Source organism: Aquila chrysaetos, chromosome 4 (genome assembly GCF_900496995.4).
Source record: "Aquila chrysaetos chrysaetos chromosome 4, bAquChr1.4, whole genome shotgun sequence".
In the NCBI taxonomy this organism is placed as follows: Eukaryota; Metazoa; Chordata; class Aves; order Accipitriformes; family Accipitridae; genus Aquila; species Aquila chrysaetos.
This window is the reverse complement of record NC_044007.1, coordinates 35513117-35540323: the sequence shown is the minus strand read 5'-3', so window position 1 is coordinate 35540323 and position 27207 is coordinate 35513117. Positions and strand designations below refer to the sequence as shown.

The following is a 27207-nucleotide window of genomic DNA, read 5'->3' as shown; positions in this document are numbered from 1 at the left end:
GTCCGCAGGCCCCGCACCGCCCGCCGGAGGCGGGTCTCCGCCGAGCCCGGGCCGCTGGCGGCCGCTGGCAGCCGCCGGGGCGCCCGCCAGCCCCTGAGCGGCGCGGAGCACCGGCCGGGCCCGTTCCCGTCGGGCGAGGCCCGGCGCGGCCGCGGGACCCTCCCCCGGCAGCGGGGCGGAGCGGGGCGAGGAGGGGCCGCGGCGGGGGCGGGGGGTCCGGGGAATGCGGGGCGGGCTGGGCCGGCCCGGGGGAGGGCTGGCGAGCCCGGGGGAGGGGCCCGGCCGCCCGGCCCGCCCTATAAAGGGGGCCGAGCGAGCAAGATGCTCACTGCCAGTAGCGGGGCCGCGGGTGTGCGGGGACGGGAACGGGGAGGCGGAGGCAGGCGGGCGGGCAGCGCCGTGTCCGGGCTCCTTCCCTGGCCCGTGTGACTGAGGCAGGGCGCGGGGCCGCGGCGGTACCCGGCCCCGAGTGCGAGCGGCGCGGAGAGGCGGGGGGGGGGGCCCCGGCCCAGGGCGGCGCGGCGGGACCCTCAGCAGCGGGAGCGGAGCCTCCCTCCCTCCCTGCCCGCAGCGGGAGGTCCCGGGCAGGGGCGGCCCCGGGTGGGTGGGTGGGGGAGCCGGGCGGCGAGGAGGAGCCGCCCCCGCCGCGGAGAGGCTCTGCGCCGCCGGCGTCCGTCCGTCCGTCCCCTCCGGCTCCGCGGGCGGCCGCGCCGGGACGCGCGGGTCCCCCCGCGCCGTCGGGGTCCGGCAGCATGAACATCCTGCTGGAGCTCTTCGTGGTGACTTTCAGAGTGCTGTGGGCTTTCGTGCTGGCCGCGGCCAAGTGGCTGGTGCGGCCCAAGGAGAAGAGCGTGGCGGGGCAGGTGTGCCTGATCACCGGGGCGGGCAGCGGCCTGGGCCGCCTCTTCGCCCTGGAGTTTGCCCGGCGCCGGGCGCTGCTGGTGCTGTGGGACATCAACACGCAGAGCAACGAGGAGACGGCGGGCATGGTGCGCAACATCTACCGGGAGATGGCCGAGGCGGCCGCCGCCGCCACCCCCAGAGGTAAGCGGCGGGCTCCCCGGGCCGTCCCCGGCGCCCGGCCCGGGCCCGGGCGCTGCCCCTCGCCTCTCACCTGCCCAGCCGCCGGCCCGGCCCGGGCCGGGGAAGAGTTAGCGGAGGCTGCGTGCCCGGCGGGCTCCAGCCCGGAGCCGCTCTCACCTGCCCGCCGTGCGGCCAGGTGAGAGCGGCTCCGGGCTGGAGCCCGCCGGGCGCGGGGGCGTCAAGCGGCCCCGCCGGTGCCGAGGCCGGCCTTGTGCCCGGGCTCCGCGGTGGGGAGCGGAGACCTGCTTCGTGTAGCCTTGGTCTCCCAACAGCGTCTTTAAAACCTGCAGCTTTTCTTGAGACGCTGTGGCAGCAACAGTAAATAGACGACTCCTTGTGTACTGTGGTGATGCCAAAGTAAATAGAAGTTTTACTGTGGGGGAAATGTGTTTGCTGTTTCCACTCACTACTTGTTTGAACGTCAAAATACAGCTAGGAACTTTATTTCCCACCCCACACCCCACCTCCCTCTGTTCTCTTGTCTGTATTCCGCAGTAGCTGGAGATGGAGAAAAAGATGCGCTGCCCCATTGCAGCTTGCAGGTTTACACATACACCTGTGATGTGGGCAAAAGAGAAAATGTCTACTCGACAGCCGAGAGGGTCCGCAAGGAGGTTGGCGAGGTGTCTGTTCTGGTTAACAATGCCGGTGTGGTCTCCGGGCACCATCTTCTGGAGTGTCCTGATGAGCTTATTGAGAGGACCATGATGGTCAACTGTCACGCACACTTCTGGGTAACTATAAATTCCTTTCTGCTGCCCTTTTTTGTCAGAACTTTGGGAAATTAGCCGCTGTTGCTTAACTCCTTCAGTTTTGCACTTGTTCCCTTTCATTTGCAAGCTTACCACTTTAGGAGTTTTTCATTTTTAACTTACTGTTCTGTTTAACAGGAATGGTGGGTATTAAAATTATTAACAAATGGGTTTGAATCAACTATATCTTCCTAGAATCCAGAATTCTAAGTCTTGTGCCCTTTTCTGTAGCCCTGGATATGAAATCCTTCGCAAGCATAACCTCTGAGTCTGCTTAAAGGTTGTTACTGTTAATGAATGGCTTCTCAGCCTTCCTCCCATAGTCTTCTGCCAGCATGTTAGTAGCTTTAAGATGCTGTTTTAATGATGGTTACAATAGCAAACTTGCACATTTCTGGAAAAAATACTTAAAACCCCTGCTGGAAACGTTGTTGGAATTGCCTTCGAGGCAAATTGTTCCTTTTGAAGGCTGGGAGGAAAGGCGAAAAAGATTTCTCCAGAAATCAAGCCAAGAACACTTTTTCAGGAATCCTGCGTATTTGTCCTCATAGCTTTCTCTGGGGGCTGCCAGTAAAAGTAAGAAAATCTTTAATATGGTTTCTGGGGTGATATTGTCTCCATAACTAGCACATGCTAATCAAGGAGAACAAGCTATGTGAACTTACTATTTTTGTCTAAATTTTGTTTTCCTGTGTGGTTTATTTTTAAACCTACGGTAGTGTGGGGTTATATAAATTTGAGTGTCGAAGGAGGGCATGATGCACACTCGGGTTAGCATTAGCTGTCAGACCGAGCCCATTGTTAGTATTAAAACTGTTCGTTGGTCCTTCAAATAAGGTTATGAAATACACTTGCATAACAATCAAAGGATTAAGCAATCTGAAATATACTTCAACTTAAGCCTTCTTTGGCTGGTCTTACCTCTTCATAATAAATTTTTGTAAAACGCCTCATCTTCACAACTTAGAAGGCCCTCCCAAACCTAACTTTAACATGGAAGTGAAATGCTGTTTCATAACCCTAAAGGAGCCCCTCCAAAGCTGCACTGTGAAACACTTAATGGCAGAGCAGTCTTTTTCCAATGTATTGTAAAGCTTGCAGAGAGAGTGCTTTAACTTCAGTGCACATGAGATAGTGTGTTTAGAAACTCTTTTAAACTCTGAAAGTATATTTTAAGGCAATTTGAAAAGTTCTGAGAAAGTTCATATGACTTCTTACAACTAAGAACTCTGCGTGTTCCCCTTCATGAAAGTTAAATTGATGCTTAAGCAAACAGAGATGTGCACTAGATTTAATGACTGTTATTGATGTGGTTTAAATGCCGAATTGACAGAGTTTCCAAGAACTCTAAATTATGACATCACCATGAATTAAAATATGGGAGGATCCTAAATTCTCCAGCTGTTCTTCCTTCAGGCCTAAGTCATACACTTATTTATAACATTGTTTCAGAGACCTTTTTAAAGCACCCTCTGTATGTTCTGAGTCTCTTGCAGTAATAGAAAACTAAAGTTAGAGTCTAGTATTGCTATGATTGGGTTTCCGTAACAGTTTCATTCATTGCTAAATGTTACAGTGTGAAGTGACTTTAAAAAAAAAAAAAAAAAAAACCAACACCAAAAAACAAACAAACTACTCCAAGAAGGTATAGTTAGATCTGGACTGTGGAACTTGAGATCTTGGCTTAAGCTTCTAAGGAGCAGTCAACACCCTTTATATTTAATTGAGGTTCTGTTCGTATGTACACTTTCTGCAGATCCTGTGTCCTGCTTTGCTTTTCTTTCTATTTTTTGGTCTTGGCAAAGCTTTTTTTCCTTGTCTTCCCCTTCATGATCCCAGAAAAGGTTGGCTTGACCAACAGTGGGTGGACTTCTGTTAAAAGTAATAGTACTTAATTCATAAGATATCATCTGAATCAGCTGATTTGAAGCCAACTTTTTTTGATGCAAGTCTATGCTGACTTAAATAGAACAATGTGTCTAGATGTGTGAAGTCTTATACAGCTAGTCTTTTCCATGTCAGCTAAACTGGTGGTCCAAAAGCAAAGCTAATACTCTGGAGTATTATGTAGGCTTTTAACTATTCTTGGAGGAGGTTTCGTCCAAAAAGCTGTAAATGGATTTTATAAAGACATGGATCTTCCATGTAATATAGCTTCAGTAGTTAAGTGTCTGTACTTTCTGTGTTTTTGTTGGGTTTTTGGTCTTTTTTTAATGTGAGAGAGGGGAAATTCTTCCTCGTGCCTTGATTGTTAATCAAGCCTCAGTGTGCTTCTATATGAAAACCTAAAATGGAGCTCTAGTACTGTCCCCTTAAAACATCTGAAATAAGATTGATTGTCTGCTCTTCACGCAGAATGCAGGTGATCAGAGCTTGTTTTATGTAGCAGCTATGATCTGAAGGCTGCCCAGCTTCTGCAGTAGGCAGTGACATGAAAGTATGTCTCCGTTTTGCTGTTGTGACTCCCAACAGGGCTGTGTACCATATCACAAACTGGCAGTCAAGAGGACCTTAGCTGCATGCCACAGCCTAAACAGATGCTTTCCATTTTGCTGACATTCATGATTTGTATAATCCTTCCTATGAGTGTTCTACATAAACATGTCACCACTGCATCATGTAGCAATTTCCACAGCATAAAATCCACTGCAGTATTAAAAACCTGTTATTTCATGCTGTGATAACTTGAATGCTTCTGATATTGAAAACATAGGGACAAAATTCATTCCCAGTTTGAAACAAGCCAGCTCTGGTTTACTATAATTTGCAGATGCATAAAACTGTAGCAGGAGTGTAACACTACCTTTCCTGCCAGTCTGTTGCAAGAATAACAACTTACTTGGCTGTACTGGTCAATTACTGGAACTGAACTTCTGCAGACCAGGAAATTTTCTTCCTGTGATATGTCAGGATTGAGATTTGAAAAATGTTAAATCACAGTGTAAGATAAAGCTGTTTCTTAATCAGTTTTAAGCAACTATAGGAACAACATTTTTTCTTTCCTGTGGCTTTACAATAAAGTTTAAGTGAAATATCAAAATGCTGTGTTTTAGATTGTGGAACTGTATTTAATAAAACTACTGTACAAACTCTTATTTCAGGACAATTTGAGATTCTTGTACCTACTCTAACACTTTTTTTTTCTGGAAGAATAATGGTGTTGCTGGATAAGTAGGTATTAATATTGTACATCAGCATAGTACCTGGGAATTTCTTTCTAGATTTGGTTGTTGAAAGGGACTCATGGAGGAGCAGGGGCAAGGCAATGATCAGGGCCTGTGAAGTTCTGTCATGTGAAAGTCCTTCTGTACAGCAGATCTGAAGTATTCAAGCTCTGAGAGAACAGTGATCTGCATTTCCCTGTCATGTGGATCCTTGAAAACTTTAGGCTTAAAGCTCTGTTAGAGGAGTTCCCTTCAACTTACCAAAAGGGGGAAGCAAAAGCATTCAGCTCCAGCTCTGCCATTTATTTAAAAAAAAAAAAAAAAAAAATCCACATAATGAGAGACTAGGGCCCAGAGTTTGAAAACTTGTGCACTGCTGTCTTAACTGGAGTGGGTATGTTCATTCACTTACAAATGACTTTATTTTTGAGGTTATGCAAGTATATTTGTCTTTGTAGGAATTGAACAAATCTTTTAGGTGGCCTGACATTGATACAGAAAGAGATAAATACTGAGTAAAGAGGGAAATACTACTTAAGTAATTAGAATATTTGTAGTCTAAAACTTCTAAAACTTAAATGTACCTTGGAAAGAAAGTTAATGCAGAGTTACTAAATCAAATACCTATTTATGCAGCTGCTGTAGTTGTCAGTCTAAGTAGACTGACAGGATTGCTGAAGCCTTGGAAAATAACAGTGGCTTATTGTTATCTATAATGTATCAATACTTATGTATTGTTATTCTAGTCTTTTCAAGCTCCCTGGTGTTAAATAAGGCTCACTTATGCCTATAGTTTTAGTTTAAATATAGAAGTATTGCACTTAGTGTGCACACTGAATCTTCTACAGAAGAAAAGACAGCTAGCTTAAGTTATATTATTTGAAACTATACCATGCTGAGTCTTGTGGCCTGTTGGCATAGCAGTTTGATTTTTGTTTTCATCTCTAGGATTCTAGTATCTATGATCAAATATAGAAACAATATTCCACTGACAGGCCAGCTAGATATATTTAGCATTTTGGATAAGTGGAATTAGCTACTTTGGTGGTTGTTCTTTTTTAATCTCTTGATAATGTATCCCAAGATGTGTAAGTTTACCTACAAAGTTTAATCTACAAGTTCATGACTTTTTTTCTTTGAAAAATGAGTTAGATCTAGTTCAACCAAAACATGTGCATGTGATCAAAAAGTGTCATCAAAACTAACTCTTCCCTTGCAAAATGATTCAAACTGCATGCCATCAGTAAATTACCCTGGACAGCACATGTGTTTCATATACCGTGGTAGCGTGCTGGGTAGTGAATACGAAGGAAAAAGCAGTGATCCTCTTAGCTACGGAAATAGTCATATTAGTTGTACTTAAAACTTGTAAGTGCTTTGGTATGGTTCTGCAGTTCATATGTTCTTGGGTTCATTTCTCAAGAAAATAGAGGGAATCTATCAACTGAGAAAATACTATCTTCTGGATGCGTGCTGTAGAAAACTGTACTTTCCCATTTTATAAAGGAATGTACTTAACACAGGTTTTAGAAAATAAATAGGTGAATATTTTTTCTTTTTTTTTGGAGCTTGAGTGGGCACAAGACTACTGGCTCAGAGCTTTCCTCACAGATTTATTTTATAGTCTACCAGGAGCTTGTCTAGCATTGTATCAAGCACAGTTGTCACCAGTCTGCAATCTTTAATTTTGTAACCTGTATCTTGCTATCTGTATCTGTAATCTAACCTTGTAGTCATGTTTTAGTTGTAGTAATTGTTTTCAAAAAAATAATTGAAAGTTTTTCAGTTTTCTGATCCTCTTTTTTGGGGGGGGTGGGGGCACCAACCCAAACCATTTAGTTAGGTGCCTGGATATCTAAGCTTTGGCTGTAGAAGTGATGTTCTATCTGTTTCAGAGAAGATATGGGTGAGGATAAAAATGACTCTTCGGACAATGTACTCATCTGAAGAGTCAGCAAGCATAATTAAGCATGTTGGGATGGGATGGTGGGTGGGTCTTAGTCTTATGCAAAATGCTCCTTCATTTGCCTTGTGTAGGAATCATATGAATTCAAGCACCTATAATTGGGATTCCAGAGTGCTGCCCACCAAACTGTAGTTGTTCCACTAGTCCCTGAGGTCTGTTGAGGCTGTTCAGTCATGGTTCTCCATTGCCTACTGTATCTTGATGATAAATGAGTAGTTACGTATGAAGGAGTCTGAACAAAACAGCTTATAGCACTCTTGACTTGTTTAATTAGCAACACTTCCATCAGGGCAGTGGGAAAATCATATTGAAGATTCTTTGAATGTGTTACAACACCAGCCTTCCTATGTATACTTTCTGTGCTAGACCATCTTCCTTGCGTGGTGGAGAATGCTGACCTCTTTTGTTCAAACAGCAGCTGAATTCATGCATTTCCCTTCCTTCTCTTTAATGATGTAAATAAAGTATTTGATTTTCATCCCAGTCAGTTAACAAATCTGAAATGACCATTCAGAATGTTTTTCTTGAAGTGCTTCAGTTACACCTGAGCTTTTGCAACAGCTTCTCTCAGGCATAATTGGGAAATTAATTTGCTGTGCTGTTTTAAAGGTGCATGGATCTTAGACTCTCAAACAACAGAAAATAGAGATTCTCAGATTGTGACCTGTGGATTGTTTGTTGCCTGTAGATTGGTGTCCAAGATGGTAGCATAAGGTATGATCAGCCAGTTACTTTCATGTGCTAAACTATATGAAGTTTGAAGAGTTTAGGTGAAAACAGTCATATATTTCACAGAAGAGCAATGTGAAAGTTCCATTAAGGAAAGGGAAAGTTGTTCTGAAGAGATCATGCCAAGACTTTTCAAACTATTTGAAACATATTTGAAGTATTAATAAATTATTAGTGGCTTGCAATTCTACAGCCATCTAAAATAAAGCTGGAGTTGCAGTATAGCTTGCAGAGGTAAGGCACTTGGGATAATCTCCCTCTTCAGTCTCCTGTGGCTTTTTCTGAGGGTCAGAGACTTGTCAGCAAACCGTATGAATGCTTTCAGGATTGCTAGTCTATTCTGAAGAAATGGTCCTGGATGAGCGATCAGCATGATGATTAAATTCCTCCTGCTTATGGAATGAGGTAGGTCAGCTGAATAAGCAAAAATTTCTGCATTGACTTTGGTCTGATATTATGCTGTTACTTGTGAAGGATTTGGGGAGACAGGAAAACCTTGAATGGAACGATAGTTTTGCCAGCATGGTGCCTAGCCTTGCTAGAAGTGAAAAGAGTGGCTCTTCACTTGTTCAGTGAAATACTTAGTCTAAAAGATTATGTGTATGTCTTTCTTGTCATGTGGAGGTTAGGAGACCAATGGAGTTTAAAGTTCCAGATTCTTCTATCTACAAGTAATATCCGCTTTTATTTTATGACAAGCAGCTAAGTTAATGAGATCTCATTATGTTATTAACTTTCTATAATAACCAAGCGACTATAGCAGAATTCTAGAAGACAAGCATGTTCATGTGCTCAGCTGTGGAGAAAACTAATCCTAATTATGATGTGGCTAAGTGTCCTGCTAACCCAGCGTTTGCATCACTACCTAAGACCTGTCTTAACCGATCTGTGTGGGTGAGCAATCCTTTTCTGTAGCTCTCAGTGTCATTAATTACTATGACTAGACAGGTTGAGGAAAGATGAATGTTATGTTTTCTAGCACCATCCCTGCCATTTTAGCACTGCACTGCTAAAATCTTTTCTACTTTTTTTTTCTTTATCAGCTGGGAAGTATTATTCTTTCCCCATGCTTCTCATGCTTTGATTTCGCTTCTGGGGTATTTGGGGGAGGGGGGGAGGTTTTTGTTATGTATCTCTAGTACTAAACCTTTCCACAGTCCTCTGTATGTAAAAGCCAAAGCATCACTCCTGATAAACCTTGCTCCCTTGACCTTTGAGGTTTTCCAGCTATTCACACTGATGGTAAAACTGAGTTACTGATACCTGTCTGTCTTTTGTGAAAAATGGTAGAGGTATTTCTGCAAAGGCAAACTGAAGCTGATTTATGGGTGATGCTATGTGCTTTTACCTGTGGCCTTAGGCTTCTTAGTCTGTTTAAAAAAAAAAAAAATCTTTCAAAGTGCAGTTACAATGTAGGTGAGTAGGCATAGACTTTGAGATTGGTAGAATCTCAGTTTCTGAGGGTTTAGTTTGAAAGAAGATATGTCACAAACGGGGGAGAGATTTACATCTGTGCTTACACTTCTGAATGAACACTCCGTTCTTGTAAATAATTATATTACTATAATGATTTATATTCCAGTCAATTAACACTTGACACAAGTGAGTTATCACAACTGGGATGGGAGGGCATGGTAGGCCAAGGAATGCCAGAACAGCTGTGGAGCTGAGGTGGCTGACTTGGTGTGAGCCTTTTGAAATTCAAGTTTGTTTGACTGTTGAATTCTGCACCTAAATGTGCCCTGGTGTTGGTCACTTCTGCCATCTGTTTGAACTTGTGTGACAGCTTTTCGAGCACTCCCCTTTCAGCATTGGTTTAGAAAAGTGCTTGAGCGTATGCTTAAAAGTAACTCGTCCAAAATTTCTGTTGATTTAGAATGAAACTACAAGGCAGCTTAGTGGTGGCAAGCTGTCATGTGGGACCACCTCTTGAATCTGCATCTTACCTTGCACTAGTTTTGGTATTCGTCAGATCCCTGGGTGAGCCAGTTCAGCTCACTAACTCGTCCAGAGGGCAGGGAGGAAAGCTGTTCATTTTCTTGGCCAAGTTGATTAGTTTTTCTGTTTAGAGACTAGAATCACCTCATTGACGTTTCAGACTTGGGCTAGCCAGTGTGTGGGGTGTGTGTGCTGGGGAAGGGATGAGGAGGAATAGGCTAAAACCACATAGCTATAAACAGGACCTCTGTGGTTTTCTAATGAAACCTCATTCATGGAGAGATTTTCTGGAATAGGATTTACAGGCTCTAAATAGTTAAGTAGTCATAAATGGTTCCAAGCTATAGCAAATCTGCCGCTGGCATAACAGTCTGAACGTAACAACCTGACTTCTAAAGAGATTGTAGTATTTTAATTACACACTATTAAAAACCCTTAGATAAAGGTAAGTTAGTTTTCTGAACACATCAAATAATGTTGTGTTAACAGCTCTAGCTTATTTGCCTTGCACTGATGCTATGATTGCTGTTGTGTACCTTCAAGAGCAATGATCTTTGTGCCTACTGCACTGTTTGACTTCTCTGGAAATCAGTTGTACTAACACTGAATGTGGAAAGACCAGGCCAGAGCTGTGTTTCACCTTGTGGGAAACAAGCATAGTTTCCACAGGCAGGCAAGGGAAGGAAGTATCTCTCTGTCTCTGAAAACTCACCTCCTAAGAAAGTGAGCAGTCTGCTGGTGTTTGATTAAAATGCTTGTGCAAGTAGAATCTTTGAAAATTGTATTAGTCTCTGGTTTGGTCACTGTATTAGCTGGAGGTTTTTTGTCTTTTTAGCCTTTGTTGGTTTATGAAGTGAAAGTTTACCTGCTAAGACTATTTTCTGTACACCCTTTTTTCAGAGGGTGGGGAGAAGTGTGAAACAAACACCTTGGTTTTAAAAACCTCTAAGGTCCATGCCTTTTAAAAATGTTACTTCTCATTCAGTGAGTGTTGAAACCAGGACAGTGAGTTACTTCATAAGAAGTTGGAGCCTTCTAGGGTCTTACTGTTTCCTAAACAAACTTTGAAGCTAAATTTCCATTCAACTATAATATCTTCTTTATTTTTCTGTTTCTACTAAGTAAGACTATTAAGTGAAAAGGGAAGCTTTCCTTCTAATCTTGTTCCTCTTGTGAGATACTCTGTTATGGCATAATCACTTTCCTTTTTTTTGAAGTTATTGATTCAAAACAATGACTTAGTGACTGAGTTGGGGAGGATGAGTAAAGTGACTCAGCTTTCATCTGCATGCAAGTACTATAGCAATTGCAGTACTAATGAGGTACTGGCCTTAAGGTATCTATAAAATGTGAGACAGTCTTTTTCTGTTTAGCCACTTCTTGAAAAGTCTGTTACATAAATTGTAAAACATGAATGATGACTTCATATTTTCCATAAGTAGTTCTGACAGTACTGTTCTCTAGTAATTTTTTGGAAACATAGAGACTAAAATACCAAATTTTACTAAATATTCCAGGGGATGACTAAGCTTATGGCAAGCTGTATTTAAAAGTTGGATTGTGTTCCTGTTCACTGAACAGAATATTCTGAGCTCTTATCTAATAGTTGTTCTAAAATGAATTTATGTGGATTTTTCACTGACTCATAGGGGCATGTTTTCATTTTTGTCAAGATTATCAAATAGCTGGCAATAAATAACTGCTCTCCAAATGGTTGGACATTTGCTGCAAACTTGTGCTAATGAAGGTGAGGGACTAATGTGTTTGTTACACTAATGTCAACATGGCTCTGAAACACTACAAATCCTTTGACATGGCCATTTGTCAGTATATAAACAGAGTAGAATTTCTAGTCGCTTGACTTCAGGGCTTAAACCAGCTTTTGTGGAAAGGAGTAGCCAAGTGTTAACTTTTTGTATCACTTGACCAGCAAACTCTAAAGTAATTTCAAATTTGACATTTGAATAAATGCAAGTTAGGTCATCTTTACTGATAGATCCTGCCTGTGGAAGAATACAAGGTTGGTGGTGCTACCTAGTGGGATTGTAACTTAAGTCCCTGAATTTACAGGAGTGTAACTGGGCTGTCACAGCCATGTTGGAGCTCTGTGTTAGTCTTGGGTATATGGAAAGCTCAAATGCTGACATGGTAGATCTTAGCAGATGGATTTACTTTCTTTAAACTGCATGTTACTTTTCGATGGCTGCTGCCAACTGTGTAATGCTTGCTCTAAATTGAATAGTAATTGTGGTTTGGTAGCTATGATAGTCTGAGAGTAGAATGAGATTAATATTTGTGGAGAATAAATATCAACTTGTCTAATAAGATGCCTCCAGGTGGGAGGGAAGAGGTCAGCTTTTGAGCATGAGTACTTTGAAAGCTTCAGTTCTCATGCTTGGTTATGCCTTAAATTTGTGCTGGCTGGAGAAGTCTGCATGTATACATTTGTTCCAAGTTCCATTTTGGTCTAGACTTGTATCTTGCTTGTTTGGCAGCATAAGGCAGACTAAACACATAGCTGGGCCTCCAACAGCCCTCTTACCATGCCATCTTACCTACTACTAATCCTTCTCAGCTTTTAGATTAGTTTGGCATTTGAAATCCACAACAAATGTCACTGGCAACTTATGTTCTGCAGCTTTACACTGCTTAAGCAGAGATACTGTCTTTCTGCCTGTTCATTGCTAGCTGTTGAGAATCCAATATGATTGCTCTGTCCAAGTTTTAAAAGCCATTAAAGCTCAAAGTGGGCAGAATTCTCTGTGAGGGCTCAGAATACCCTTAAGAAGCTGGCAAGGGAGTGTAGTTACTGGAGAGCATCTAATAGCCGGAGGGATATCATTAGTTTTTGAAAACAGTATGGTATGTGGATGTTCTGGACTCAGCTGAAAATATGTTAATTCCATAAGAAATTCATCTAGGTGCTCTGCAGGGCTTCGCTGGACCCTCTCTCCAGCTGAAAGGACTTGAGACCAAAGGAGAAATGGAAGTAGAACAGCCACTGTTTCAGAGCAGGATAATTTATTACAGGCTAGAGCTCCTGTAGGGGAGATACAGGGGAGATACGGGGGAGGAATTGGCATCCTTTCCATTTAGTTAAGATTCTGTGTTGATAAACTTGCAGTTAACATAGAGACAAAGAGTGCAAGGTCTCTGATGGCTTATGAACTCTGTAAGAGGAAGGGGAAGGTGCTGTTGAGCAGGGAGTTGGTATAATTAAGTGGAGAATTACAGAATGGTTGAGCTTGGAAGGGACCTCTGGAGGTCATCATGTCGAACCCCACCCCCGCCCAAGCAGGGCCACCTAGAGCTGGTGGCCCAGGACTGTGTCCAAACGGCTTTTGAATACCTTCAAGAATGGAGGTTTCCACAGCCTCTCTGGGCAACCTGTGAGAATGTGCTTCATTTTTCATAGCCATATGAAATCAAACATTTTGAGACTCTGGAGGGAAGAGGTCTAGGTATACAATCAGTGATTTAAACAATGATATATACTGCTGTATATATATGAAGCAATTATACATCAACAAAGCAATATCTGCAAGTACAGATGAAAGTAGACAAATCGGTGTGCATTTGTGGTAGTATATATACAAGCATGTCCATTAAAGGCATCTAGGTGCTTCCACAGAAATGACTGGTGGCATATAGTCATTAGAAAGATAAGACACTTTACAGCACGGGCCTGACATCTGAGGGTAGAAATAATTTAAAAAGCATGTAAAACTAAAATCTGTTTACTCTTAGAAAGAATATAAAAGTTCTCAGGAGCAGAAAGATGGAGACTGCATATTAATAACATAAGGGCTCTAACTTCCACTTGCTGGTATAGAAATAACAAGGGTAGTTCAGCTTGAATACCTGAACTTCTTCATGCCTGGAAAGCATATAAAGTAGTGGCCTCACTAAACAGAAGTGAAATGTTCTTAAGGAGAAATCAGGGCCACCTTTGGCTATGTTGTATGTACCTAAACCCCTGCCTTAGGTAAAGGTACACTCAAAATCTAGAGTGATGCAACGGTGGGGGATGCAGAAATGCTTTATGTAAGAGAGCTAGGGGTTTGATAAGCAGCAGACCACTGTGAACCTTAGGTAATGATACCTTTTCCACCTTGACTCTCAAGAAGAAAGTTTCTGAAGCAGGAATTGTATTATTTAGGTAGCGTTCTTGAGTACTTAACCTACAATTCAGATGAGAGGGAGAACAAAGCCGTTTTCTACTCTAGTCTTAGTTACCCAATTTGGGGTAAGATCACAGGAAGTGAAGCCCTTAAAGGGGAGGGGGAGGCAATGTAGTGACATGATAAGGTAACAGTAACAAAAGTTTCTGTTGCAATGTCCTTTCCTAAGCACTCTTCATATCCCACGCTCTGTAGACACAACCCTTTTTCAACTAAGCCTTGTTAACAAACTATACAAAAGGCAATTTAGCCAGGCACTGTTCAGTTGCCCTAGGCATAGCATAATTAGTTCTAGCAGTAAAGAGTGGAAATCAATGATTAATGTTTGAGAGATAACTAGTGGTATTAGTTTCCTGTGATTATTTTTTTTTAATAGCGTTACTTATCTTATCTTTACTGTCTACCCATTGTAAACAGCTTTGTGGCACTAAGTTCTGATTAAGGAAACTACTTAATTCAGTTTCAGCTTTCTTCTGATATAGTCGACATGAGTTGACTCCATGTAAGAGGAACCACTACAATAACTGAACCATTCACAGGAAACAGTGGTAACTATTGGCTTTGAAAATTGAAGAAATTTTGTAACTGGACCCTAAATACTACAAATGCTAAACAAGGTAGTAATGTAAATATGGGCTGTAGTATACTTGTTCTTTAGCAAATGACATGACAGACATTTGTAACTACTAACAAACCCCCTTACAAACTTCAGTAAAGATTTAACCTGATTTTGTACAACTTTGGTGCTTCTCAGCTGATTAAATGTGTCTGAGAAGCAGGGGATTTTAAGTCTGTGGATCAGTCATGAGGGTGGAGAAAACAGGAACGTTAATTACTAACATGAATTAATGAATTTAAAACAAGTGATTCAAGTACTAGCTTATGTTTTTACTAAGCTAAGACTTCATGTACTTCAAAGCAGTATTTCATGCAGAATTGAAGAGAGGAAAAAAGATGCTTATTTCTCTGTAAATCAAATACAGTTTTAAATTAACTGATGTTTCTTTTCATTGTGACTTAATTCTTCAGGGTATTTACCTTATTTTGCTACCTTCACCTCTTAACCTGGGTAGATCTTATCTGTAGTTTCACTCTGTTTGCAAATGAGGATATCCAAAGTATTGGGGGAGTGGGGTGGGGGGAGTGGCTTTGCTTCCTTGTTACTCATCATCATTACAGACTCCTGTTTAAGTCCATCTTGTTCTTTCATGAGCTTCTGGTTGCAAGGCAACTGTAACATTATTACTGTGTATGTATGTTAAGCATTAACTGCTGTTGCAGTTCAATATTAAAGGAATCCCCATGGCCCCAAAACAGTGGGTTTTTATGTGAAGGACAAATAAAGCTTTAGTGAGAAATTGAAGGTTGTGTTGCCTGCCAGGAGTGAAATAACTAAGGGACTCCTTTCAAAATGAAATATTGGAAGGTCTAGCTTTTTTGTTTTCAATGCAGGGCCTGTTCAAGGCACACTTAAGGGCAATCCTTGAATAGTTTACTTTCATGCTTTTAATACATCTGTCTATGGAAGCTTGGCTTGAGGATGTCATGTGTATCTCCTGATCCTTTTTTGTTCCAAAAGGATCTGGGTAGACCCATCAACAATCCAGAGAAATCTGTGACTTTCTTTTTTAATTCATTACTTTAGGAAGACTGGGCAATTCCGGCGTATTTTTCATTATCATTTCTTGAGAATAGAAACTGAAGATCAAAAATAGCACTAATTTCCACAGCTATTCAAATATTTACTTACTGGCTAATTATACAGAAGGGGCCCAGCACTTCTTGAAAACAGTCAGCAGAGTCATCTGAGCTTCTTTAAATCACAGCTTTGGTCCCTTATGTTAGCAAAGCCAACGGTAGTTGTAGACTTCTGTCTCCCTTCTGTATTCAGCCTGTTACTGGCGGAGCCATGTCTTTTGTGCTGTGTGGTCTCTCTAGTGTTCAACTTGGGACTTTGTATTTTCATGTAGTCTTAGCACAGTTACTAATCTCACCTAATATTTCAGAGATGCTTGTATAATGGAATTTAAGAAGGATGTGGAGGTAATATGGGAAAAATAATTGAGATGATAGTGCAAATAACAAGTAATTACTCTCAGTTCTCATTGGAACCAAACAAAAAAGCTAGAAGGAAAACAAATGGTTAAATCCAGGCTTGTAACTGCATGCTTTGGTGTGTGAGAAGGCATTTTGGATATTATAGCCTCTAACTTGGATAAATTCTCCTTTGAGAGTTGCACAGTTCTAGGTTATGCTTTCAAGGCCTCTTCTAAAACTACTTGACAATGGCTTTCACTGTAATCCTGTAAGTGAAGTTCTACCCTGTGTTTATAAAATGTATTTAAAGTGGTTATCTTCTGAAATAAGCTGGGCTGTATGGCTGTAGCTGAAAATAACTTCAGTGTATTTACTGATAAGCTTGCCATGGGGTTTTTCTGCCTTTTCAGGCACCTCTCTTTCCCTTTTAACATACAGTAGTGTATTAGTGCTACACTGCCCGATTTGGACAAACCTACTTTAAGGCAAGGCTGCCACAGCCTGTCAGCAGAAAAGTTAGAGGTGCTATTTTGTCAGACCTTCGTGCATTCCTTCACAGTTACTGGAATGGAAAGAGAAATTGGGGCATGTGGAAATCTCTGTATTTCGTTCCGTGGCGGAGTGAGTGGCCACATGCTGTCCTGCACAGGAGTAGGAGAACCTGCAGTGTGTTCTGCTGTGGTCTGTGAAGAAGAATGGGAAGAAGGCTGAATATCCATGCTGAGGGAGAGAGAGGATATAATGCGTATTTTAGACAAAAGCTTGGAACAACATTTTCTTGTCACCGGCTCCATTGCTTCGTGATAGTAGTTACAGGATTAGCTAACACACATGGCAGCAGGCTGTTATGATCTCTGGTACCTTAGTTCCCAGAGTTGTCTGGATAAGTCCTTGACTGATCACACCAATTTTGTTTCTTGGGTCTGGCCAAATAGTGTTCAACACAAAGGTGAAACAATACATTTACCCAAATGTTGCACTCACTTGCGCTGTTATGCAGCTCTCTTGGCAGTCAGGAATAGCTGTGGCTTAGGAGGAAGTGTCTTATCTGTTATACCAGTATACCACTGTTGTGAATAACTGTAATGATGTAAAAACTCACCTGTTCTGATCAGCCCCAGAAAAATAACCATGCTCCACCCTCCTTACCTGAAGGGACTGTACGGAAAATAAGCTATTCCTTTGGCATAAAGGAATTTCTGCCTTACAGTAAAGTAGCTTGTTCATGCCATCAAAACAGTTTAAAAGGGCTGTTGAACATTGACAGAAAGTATGAAAAAAATTACTGTATTGAAAAATAGAAACTTAAAGGACCTTACATGATAGTACCTGCTTTATTTCTTTCTTTGATATAAAGACAACTCTCTAAACATGAGGTAGCACATACTTTTCTACTTCGGTGTGCTTTCTGCATTCAGTATCCATTGTCTTGAGCTGCATACAGCTAACATTGTTTTCTGTGGATGCTTGCTCTCTTCTTTAAGAATAATTAATCCAAAATTTAATTAAAAAAATCACTTTCCCAAACAGTATTTCTTCATATTCTCATTTGCTGTATTTAGACTAATTTGTCTTGACATTGCAGCTGTGCTGTTCTTTGTGTTGCACAATCTTTTGAGTTTTGTTTCATTAAGAATGGAACTAAAGAATTTGGGGAAGGGGAGGGAAGAAGTGCTAGACTGTTAGAAGTTAATTTGCCGTAAACCAAAATGTTGAGAACAGATTATGAAAGCTATGAAGTGACATGTAAGTGCTTGTTCAGTTTCACACTTGTGAGAAATAAGTCATTAAAGCTGTGTGCACATGAAATAGATGTTTGGTTACAGCTACTGGGAATAGTTTGTTCTTACTGGTATATTCAGAAGCATAGAGGAAAATGCTTAGAAGATTAGAAATTGATCTCTAGGTTCCAAAAAACTTAAAGGTTAAACTAGCTTGAAAAACTAGCTCTACTCTCTATTCAGAATGGTTTTGTATGCGCTCTCTCTCTCCTACCTAGTTTCTGTATCTAAACTATACTGCAGGTTAGAAAATGCATGTTTGCACTATCTTTGGGGGTTTTCATTTTTTCTAAAAAAAAAAAAAAAAAAAAAGGCTAATTCTGAGTGAAGAGGATGCTTAACTTAAATTTCTTGATGTTTAACACTGTGTAACTTCCTTGATTCCTCATCCTGATGCATCACAACACAATTCCTTTCATCCACTATATTCTACTTGGTGGTTTCTCCTAAGTGTTGAAAAGTGTGTTATGTTTGTCATTAATAAAAGACCCAGCTCTGACTTTAAGTACTTAAATGTTTTGGTTAACTGTCTTCCTCTGCAGCTGTGAGAGGTAAAACTGACTAAAGGATCAAACCAGAAGGCAGATAGTTTGATTAAATCACTTGAGTTGATTTGAATTATTTTGGGTGCCTGGTTCATGACCTCTAATGCCATGGACAAAACACATTGCTTGGTATCTTCTAACACTTTTTTTTTTTTATGGAGGATTAGCATGTCCATGCATCATCTTGGAAGACTAATGTGGGCTGTGCTACCTGTTCAGACAAACTCCAGATGGGAAGGCCACCCAGGAGGCATCTCGCCCCGAACCGGTCAAACTCTTAACTAGTTTCTCAGCAGCACAACAAGCACACAGAAGACTTCAGGTCTGGTAGGCAGATGTAGCTGAAGCTGAAAGAAACTAGAAAAAAGAAACTAGGTTCATGTGGTTTATGTAACAGGCTGAAAAACTGGGGACCAGAGTATGGAGGAAGCTGCTTTGATTAAGGAAGTGGGCTGTGCCAGAAGCTCAGTAAGAACACTGATTTATTTGGGGATTGCTTATACCACGAAAGAGAATAACTTCACTTTGGGATTGTTTTTCCCAGCAAGAGGAGGCTGGGAGGAGCAGTGGGCAAGCCTTTACTCTGAGACTGGAAATGTGTCCCCCCATAGGGTGTGTCTGCCTCTGACTGTGCTTGTTTTCGAGTACTGACTCCCAGCTGTTGCAGATGGCTGGAGGATGGCAGCAACTGAGATGACTTTGTCCAATATCCATTTAGCTGAGATGTAGATAGTTGACTGCTAAGTTTTCTACATATGATAGTTGTGCTATCTTTATAGGCTGCCTCAGCTTCAGGTTTTAAATGGATTTGTGGGATAATGTCCCATGACAAAGTACAGGAGTCTGCTCTGAACAGGCTGTTTCAGAACACTGAGGTCTCGCACAAAGATTTCTATGAATTGCTAATTGTCTTCAGAGCAGAAGAGCTGTGTTTTTTCCTATGTGGCCATAAATGGCCTTTTAAGAGATGACTTACATGAAGGGGCTGTAGTTCTGCTGATGGGAGTTGTTTGCTCTGCACTTGAATTGCTGAAGACATCACCCAAAATTGTCCTCAACAGGGTTTATTCATCATGTGCCAACGTCTTCGTGGTTGAAAATGGGTTACTTTAGCCACAAGCTCTGAAAACTCAGTCTTTGTAATCTTTGTGCTTGGAAAGCGTGTAGTATAGTTGAGCGGGCCTTCTGAAATTTACTGCTCTGCAGTTGTTCTGGTTATTTCCCATACCTACATATATGCCTGTGAAAATTCTCTTCTTCAGCCATAGAGAAATATAGATGCTTATGGACACGTAGGTATAGTTCATCATATATATATAAAAAAAAAAACAAGAGGCAGTGCCATAGTAAAGATAATAGAAAAGCCAATCCAACAAAGCTTGGTGCACTTGCCTGTTGTTCATCTCTTGGAAGAAAACATTTATTCATGCCTTGAAAGTGGTAGGAAAAAAAAAATCTGTTGCTGCTTCTTTCTCTCCCCCAAGACAAACTCCAAGGCGAGTGCCCCATCATTTCTGTAGTTGCTGTGGTTTGCAGCTAGAGCTTCAGTCTGCATTATCAAGTTTTCTGGCAATGAGAGGTAGCAATCAGTCATTCCGATGTGATGTGGACAGATAACTGAGATAAGTGGAAACTGCTGATGGAGCTGACTAATGCTCTGGAGGGGAGTAAATTGTTAGCAGGACTGAATTGGGAGCATGGATCTCTTGCAGGGATAGCATGGAGGATCAGGGCTAACATACACACTGTCAGTGTTGGGATGCGTAAGGCAGGCTGCAGGTAAATAACACACTGTAAAACTTCAATGCCGTCCAAGCGAAGCCTCTTACCTTTTGAGATGCTGCTGCCCTGTGATGACTGGGCTTTGTTGCCATGCAACATGGGAAGAGAGGCTGAAACTTTGTGTGCCTGGCACAGATTAGTTTAACAGTGAACTAAATTCTTGTCCAAGGCTCTATATAAGAGGTTTAGAGATCCCTGCCATGAGGCAAGAAACAAATGCAAGGCAGCTTGCTCTCAGATTATTTTTTATAATTGGCTTCGTTATGCAGTTATGACAGAATCTAGGAGTTGTATGAATCAACAGTAGAAAAGGCAAGGAGTCAGGAGGTCTGTTAATCTTCTATCATCTGCCAGCTGTCCAGTGAAAACACTCTTTTGTGTGGTGTTAGGAGGTCTGGATTAGTCATTTAACACCTGCAGGCAAAAATGTTGTACAAGAACATGTGAAAATCATTAGAGCAAAACTGTCCTGACGTCTGTGATTGGAAAATGCAGACAGCATAAGAATGGAATTAGATGGATTCAGCTGTAGCTTGCATGTCTTTTTAAGAATGCAGCTGACAACTCAAACCAACAATTAAGCAAGAAGCAAATACTTAAGGGGCATTTGCATGTGCTGAGTTTGGATCCAAATTACATGGGAAGACCAGGTTTCTGGGAGGATTAAACATTCGTGGTACTGAGTGAATTAGAATAGAATAATGGCTCTGTCATTAATAGATTTATATATTAACTAGGCATGTTTGTGATCAAAAGGCATTGTCTGAAGTTCTTTGGCAATTTAAAAGTGATCTCATATAGTACACTGACAACCTAGAAGCTGAAGTAAATTGTAACTACACGTACCATTTTACTACTGCATTGATTTTTTCAGCATATATGGTGCTCTGCTTAATACCTATTTAAAAAAGGAAAGTGTTGAGTCAGCTTCAGCAAACAGATATGGCAAAGGTAGGTATTCTAGCAGGGGTGATCTTCTAGCAGGGGTGATCTTCTAGCAGGGGTGATCTTCTAGCAAATGCCTTCAATTTATTCCTTAAAATTTAATTTTTTAAAGGTGTTAACTCTGACTTGGGTTTTTAAACAGAAACAAACTTTGTTATAATCAAAGCATAAAAACTGGAGGTTAAAATCAAAGTTTCATCTTGAGACTTGCTTTTGTTTTATTTTGCTTTATTTTGATAAGGAATTGATAGTAGAAATTTATATCTTTTTAGTTCAAGCAATGCTTATGGATACTAATAAAGATGGAAAGTAGTTTAGACTAGCAGATGTTTATTAGATGTAAAAAGTAACATCAGCAAAAGCTCTGCGTCTAATATTTCTTTTAATGTAAAATGCCCATGATGGTAAGTTAATTGGATAAAACTAGCCATATCTAACTTACAAAACACAGTCAATAATTAGAACTGATAATTGGCACTGGTCTTAACACAGATGTGCTGGATGGTGTAATTAAACACTTTGCATTCCTTTTTCTCTCTTTAAAAAAAGTGACTTCCATTTTAGGGTCAAATTATCTCTTTCTGATAACTAGTCTCTTGCAGAAAAATAAACATGTCTGAGCTCAATTGATCCTTTAACCTTAGGATTTCTGGAGATATAATCCTTGCTGCCTTGCTGTCTGAATTCACAAACAAGCTGTAGATTTTCCATTGGCATTTTTGACAAACTCAGAAGTTCAAAACCTGTACAGTGACCATACTTCTGAATTCTTGATAATTAACTGAGACAGAGGTTTTGAACACTTAGCACTAATATACTATGTTTGTGGTGTGGTTTTTTATTTTGGGTTGGTTTTTTTTCCACTTTGTAGACCACTAAGGCATTCCTTCCCAAGATGCTGGAAATGAATCATGGACACATCGTGACAGTTGCAAGTTCCTTGGGACTGTTCAGTACTGCTGGAGTGGAGGTTTGTTAGACTATAACAACAAATTTGGCACTTCTTGCTTAGGACAAGTTTGTTTTGTATTATCAGCTAGAGAAAATAAAGTCAAATCTTCAGAGATACTTGGAAGCTATGGTGTCGAGTACCATATCAACACATGGCTCCCTGGGAGTGGGATCCACAGAACTTGGGCAGCCACCGTATTCACCTACTTTGCAGGTGGACTTGCCACTTAGAGTGAAAGCCTAGGATGGCTAACATTTTCAGAATGCTAAGTGATCTTTGAATTACCTGATAAATTTAGGAACTTGAAAGGTGCCCGCCTACCTACTCCTGTCAAGATCTTCAGTGCTAAGCTTGAAGCCAAAGGCAAGGATTTTCAAAAGTAATGTTTCCTGTTTCTGTGAGGAAATGGCTGCCAGCCTTCCTTCCAGAATATATGGCTCACCTGCTTTACTAGGCTCCCAGTTATAAGTGTTAGCTTGTCTAGTTGCTAGCAGCTGTTTGAGAACATCAGTTTGTGGGACTTGTTTGGTACATAAAACTAGGTTAGGATTAGAGCCTGTTATCTTGCTTTTTGGGTCATTGGCACAAATGCAAGTGTGAACAAAAAGCATTGAGTTAGTGAACATGAATTAATGTGTCTACTGGAATAATGGTCATATTACCCTGTAAGCATAGGCTACTCTGCATATAGGTAAGGCTCAATCCAAGACCTTAAGCTGCAGTGTTTCATAACAGAAATGGATGAAGCTGGTGTAACTTCAGGCTTTTACAGTATTTACTGTCTTGAGAAAACTACAAAGAGTTTCCTAGACTGTGGGTGTGACAACCAGCAGATGTGGACACATCCAATGGAAAACTCTAATGCTACTACTATCTATGCAATTATTTTTCTAATGTTGCTGAACTTAGTATTTTTATGAGAGCTACAAGCTATATCCTCTTCTGCAAATTAAATAATGCACTCAAATCTCCATTATATCTTCTATTGAAACTAACCTTAAAAATAAAGCATTTAGTATTTTTACACCTATGCCCTGCCAACTCTCCAAGCTTTTTCAAATCTGACCCAAGGTAGTATTAGGTATCTCATTCCTTTGTTGTAACATGTATTATTAAGCAAACTGGTAATTGGAGTAACTTGCCATGTGAGCCTGCCTGATTCAAAGACTTGAATCCAAGGTAATATCCTCCTACATTCAGCTTTCTTGCTTTCATGATTCTGTACTAATTGCCTCAGAAGTAAAGTGATAAAGGAGTTGATGTGATGCTCTATTCAGTGGGTGTCTTTTGTTATTGCTTTGAAAATCTGTGCAGGCTCACCTCAGACGTGCTTTGGTTTTGAACATGATTCATAGCTGTCCTTTTTAAGTTGCCTTTTTTTTCTTTGTTCGTTGCCAACACAGGATTACTGCGCCAGCAAATTTGGAGCTGTAGGTTTCCATGAGTCTTTGAGCCATGAATTGAAGGCTGCTGAAAAGGATGGAATCAAAACAACTTTAGTCTGCCCTTATCTTGTAGATACAGGAATGTTTAGAGGGTGCAGGATCAGGTGAGTAAAATTCTCCTTCTGCTTTGTGTTTGCACTGTCATAAAAGTACTTGAAGGTAACTAAACTGTTACAATAAAAATATTAAAATAAGTATTGTATCTGCTTTAATATATGTTAGCATTAGACTCGAAAAAGAGACTTTCTGAATTCACTGTGTCTTCTGTCCTTTTCTACTTAGGCAACTCAAGTTTTGAGCTATAGTGTTTGTAACTTAACAGTGAATATATAAAAATTGAAATTTTTGTCCCTGCTGAGGCACTCCAAAGAAAGCGAGTTAATGAACTCTTCACTGAGGTCTGTGGTCCTTTATGTATCTTACTAATCTATCTTAATCAAATATTTCAGAAAAGAAATTGAGCCTTTCCTTCCACCCTTGAAACCAGAATACTGTGTGAAGCAGGCTATGAGAGCTATCCTTACAGACCAGCCAATGATCTGTACACCTCGCCTCATGTATATGGTCACCTTCATGAAAAGGTAAGAGCTGAAGTGCCAGTTCATTGGCAATACAGTCTACAGAATACTAGTAAAATACATGAGCATGTCTGTTTTCTAGATATAAACAACTTCCCACCCACACAGGCCATGGGTGCTGTTTTGTTAGAATTCGTAAGTCTCTCTCTTGGCTTGCATGAGTATAGGTTGATTGCTTGGGAAGATCCATAAAACTGAGATCTCATGTATTATGCATCCTTGTTTTACCCTTCTGGTATCTTCCGTCCTCCTTAGATTCCTATTTTCTTTTCAACAGACTTTTATTTCCATTGTTTGGGTTCCTCCTTAGGAATGGGGCATGAGGCAGCTTCCAGCAAAGGAACCTCTAGTTCTCTAGAACCAGTGTGTAGGAGGCCCTGCCTGCAGATTCTCTAGGACTTGCACAGATAGGGTGGATAAACTGAAAATCTGCACATTCAGAATGAATTTTCAGAGTCTAAGTTTGGAGGAAGGACTATTTAAAGGAATTACCTCCTTTGTTCTGGCTAACACACTACAGTTTTTGGATGGGAACTCTGTTTAATCTGTAACCGGGCTGACATTTCAATGATGCAGGGTAATACAGGAGTTGGCTCAATTCCGCTGATGCAACATCACTTGCATTCTAGTTTACAGAGAACAGCTTCACAGCTGTCTGTGTTTTTGTTGTAGATATGTAGTGTGTAGGAGGAACCTTAAAATACAGTGTTGTCTTAACTTTCCTTCTGCAAGGGATGGTTGAAACTGAGAACCCTGGTGATTTTTTTTTTTTCCACTTGCAAGGCAGTGGTTCTCCTCTGACTCGGGTCTCTCATGGTGGACAGGCTCACCAAAGACTAGAGAAGCCTTCACCGCTCACCTCTTTCCTGGAAGAGAGTATGTGTGTGTCTCTTCTGTCAACAAATCAAGGCCACTGTCAGCATCTTTAAGAACTAGCTGCTTCAACCAGAAGCACTCTCCGCACAAGCAGTGCCTTATGCAGCAACAGTCACATCAAAGGCCCTTTGGGTTGTCTTGGCTCAACACTTTAGCTTCCAACAGGGAGATCAAAGCTTCTGCATAATCCATGCCCCAGGCAGCAGCACTTAGATGAAAGGCCCTCCAGTTGCTACTGCACAAGCAGTACTACTGGCAGTGAGGACACCTGTACCAGTGACATCTACTTCTCAGTGCTTTAGTGGTCATTACTTGTAATGGCTAGATTCTGTGCGCTGCTTTCCACTGAATGGGTGTCTGTCACTATTTCCAGGGGCTGAGGAAATCCCATCTTAGTCCTTCACTAGAGCCTTTCAGTACCACACTTGAAATAAAAGTAGTATTTTGTGGATGTGGGAAGGAAGGGAGGGTCTGTAGCCAGGTATCCTTCACATAGTCACTTCTTGGAATTTTAACTGGAGGAGGAAAAAGGAAATTGTTCTCTTTACTTCAGGCCACTCTTTCTGAGGATGGATGATTAAGTTTAGAATATAAGTCAAGGTTGTTAGACATCTGGTGATCAAAGAATGGCATTAACTAACACTAATCCCACAGTAAAGAATATCTTAAATGTCTGATGACCTCTGCTGATGTGGCTTTGCACAGATGCTTTACTTTTAGTAGGCCTTCTGTGATGCCCTTGCCACCCCCACCTCTTTAAAACAAGCTATCACACTGCTTGTAAAGAAGCAGCAGAAAATCTGGTCTAAGTTGGAGGCATGTGAATAAGTAGCTTTTTCTTCCTTTCTGCTTGCCTGTGTGGTTGGGACTCTAGAATTTCAATTCTTTCTGTAAGTATCCCTGTGAAATAAAATCCTTTAAGACTCTTAAGAAGCCTCTCCAATAGCTATTATGTTGCTTTTAAGGAGACTAAGTACATAGTGTAAGCAGAGGTTTTGTTTTATGCTGTCTTCTAACAATTTTATAACCTCTTTTTCACAGTATTCTGCCCTTTGAAGCAGTTGTATGCATGTACCGATTTTTGGGAGCAGACAAGTGTATGTACCCTTTCATTGCTCAAAGGAAACAGGCTACAAACAACAATGAAGCAAAAAATGGAATTTAACACTGTTTTGGATGGACTAACGTTTATAGGTGAATACAATAACGTTACATGACTGAATTGCGAAGTGCACTTGCATCTAACAGATGCAAATGTCAACATCTTACTGTGGCATTCTATTGGGTCCTAAACTTGTGTATTGAACTCTAAAAAATCAATGGATTTTTATATACTGTAAATAAAACTGTCTAGGGTACTTGGAAAATGTGATAGGTAAGCAAAGTGAATTTACAATGTAGCTGCCACCATTGTCCTTTAGAATATCACTGTATGTACAGTAAACTAGTCATACTACTTGTTGTAGGGATGCACTGTCTGATATCTCTTCCTCAGCCTGCCAAGGCTTATAAGAGCTGTCTCCAACTAGAAGATGCGATGTTTCAGAAATTGTTTGTCTTTCCCTATGTTACTTGGGAATGGGGGGGGGGGGGGTGGAATCTTGAGATTTAAGCTACTGCTCGTGGCCTTTTAGCAAATTCAAGGACAGTTTCTGAATGCATCGCTTCACTTGTTCACCCAAGCTCTCTAAAGGACACATGGCCAAATTTTGGTGTAATTCTCTTTTGTAGCAACTGTGTGTGTTCTATTTAAACAAAGATAAAAAGAAATTTGTAAATCTCTGCCAATTCAAAGGCAAGTGAACGTCTCAAATACTCTCAGAGCAAATTTGTACTGGGCATCTGGTTTTCTAGGAATGCGGTCAATGATTTAAACTGACTTTTTTCAAGTCACTTGGTTTGAAATATGATCTGTTCTCTTTCCCTCTATACGTCAGAGTCCAATCTGCTGTTGCGGACTATGTTTCTTTTCTTCCTCCTCATTCTTACTTCCGACAGAGTTCTCCCACCCCCACGAGGAAGCTGTTATATTAAATTTCTGTAACTGGACTTGTGCCTACAAGACAAAGCAACTCAGCTGAGATACAAACTGTTTATGTAAGTGCTGGTCATATGCCTATTATTAGCAAAGGAAAAATAGAATAATGCCTGATGCAACTCTACATGCAGAATATGGAAGGGTGTAAAGATTTTTTTTTTTGAGTTGTACTCACATTGTAGAACAGCAAATGACACTTTTACAGTATTTTTTGTAAAGCGAACAATTTTGTGCCTTGAATTTGGTAATCTGTATTAGTGAAGCATTGTAAAAGTGAACTTCTACCTCTGTATCTTAATGTATACCATCCACCTGTAAACTACTATTGGGCAAATTGTGATTACTTTTTTAGAATGTCTTGTTAAATAGTGACCAATGCCTGTGGTTATTAAAGTGAGCCACCTTTTCCTTAAAA

General features: G+C 40.9%; 1 protein-coding gene across 2 annotated transcripts; it reads left to right on the top strand.

The window, feature by feature from the left end:
* The first annotated feature begins 323 nt into the window (after window positions 1-323).
* Window positions 324-27207, top strand: RDH10 (retinol dehydrogenase 10). 2 transcript variants are annotated; one of them, XM_030010778.2, is made up of 6 exons: window positions 324-1044; window positions 1582-1817; window positions 21775-21873; window positions 23259-23404; window positions 23750-23881; window positions 25796-27207. In XM_030010778.2, exons 1-6 carry the CDS (start codon window positions 753-755, stop codon window positions 25917-25919), a joined length of 1029 nt encoding a protein of 342 aa, XP_029866638.1. In that variant the 5' UTR covers window positions 324-752; the 3' UTR covers window positions 25920-27207. The 2 variants fall into 2 exon arrangements, with proteins under 2 accessions (XP_029866638.1, XP_029866636.1); XM_030010776.2 differs by having other exon boundaries at window positions 325-1044; window positions 1579-1817.

Coding starts and splice junctions, on each gene's coding strand:
- RDH10 (XM_030010776.2), top strand. CDS start 753: ATGAACATCCTGCTGGAGCTCTTCGTGGTGACTTTCAGAGTGCTGTGG. Junction 1,045..1,578: donor CGCCGCCGCCACCCCCAGAG/GTAAGCGGCGGG, acceptor TGTATTCCGCAG/TAGCTGGAGATGGAGAAAAA. Junction 23,882..25,795: donor ATGGTCACCTTCATGAAAAG/GTAAGAGCTGAA, acceptor TCTTTTTCACAG/TATTCTGCCCTTTGAAGCAG.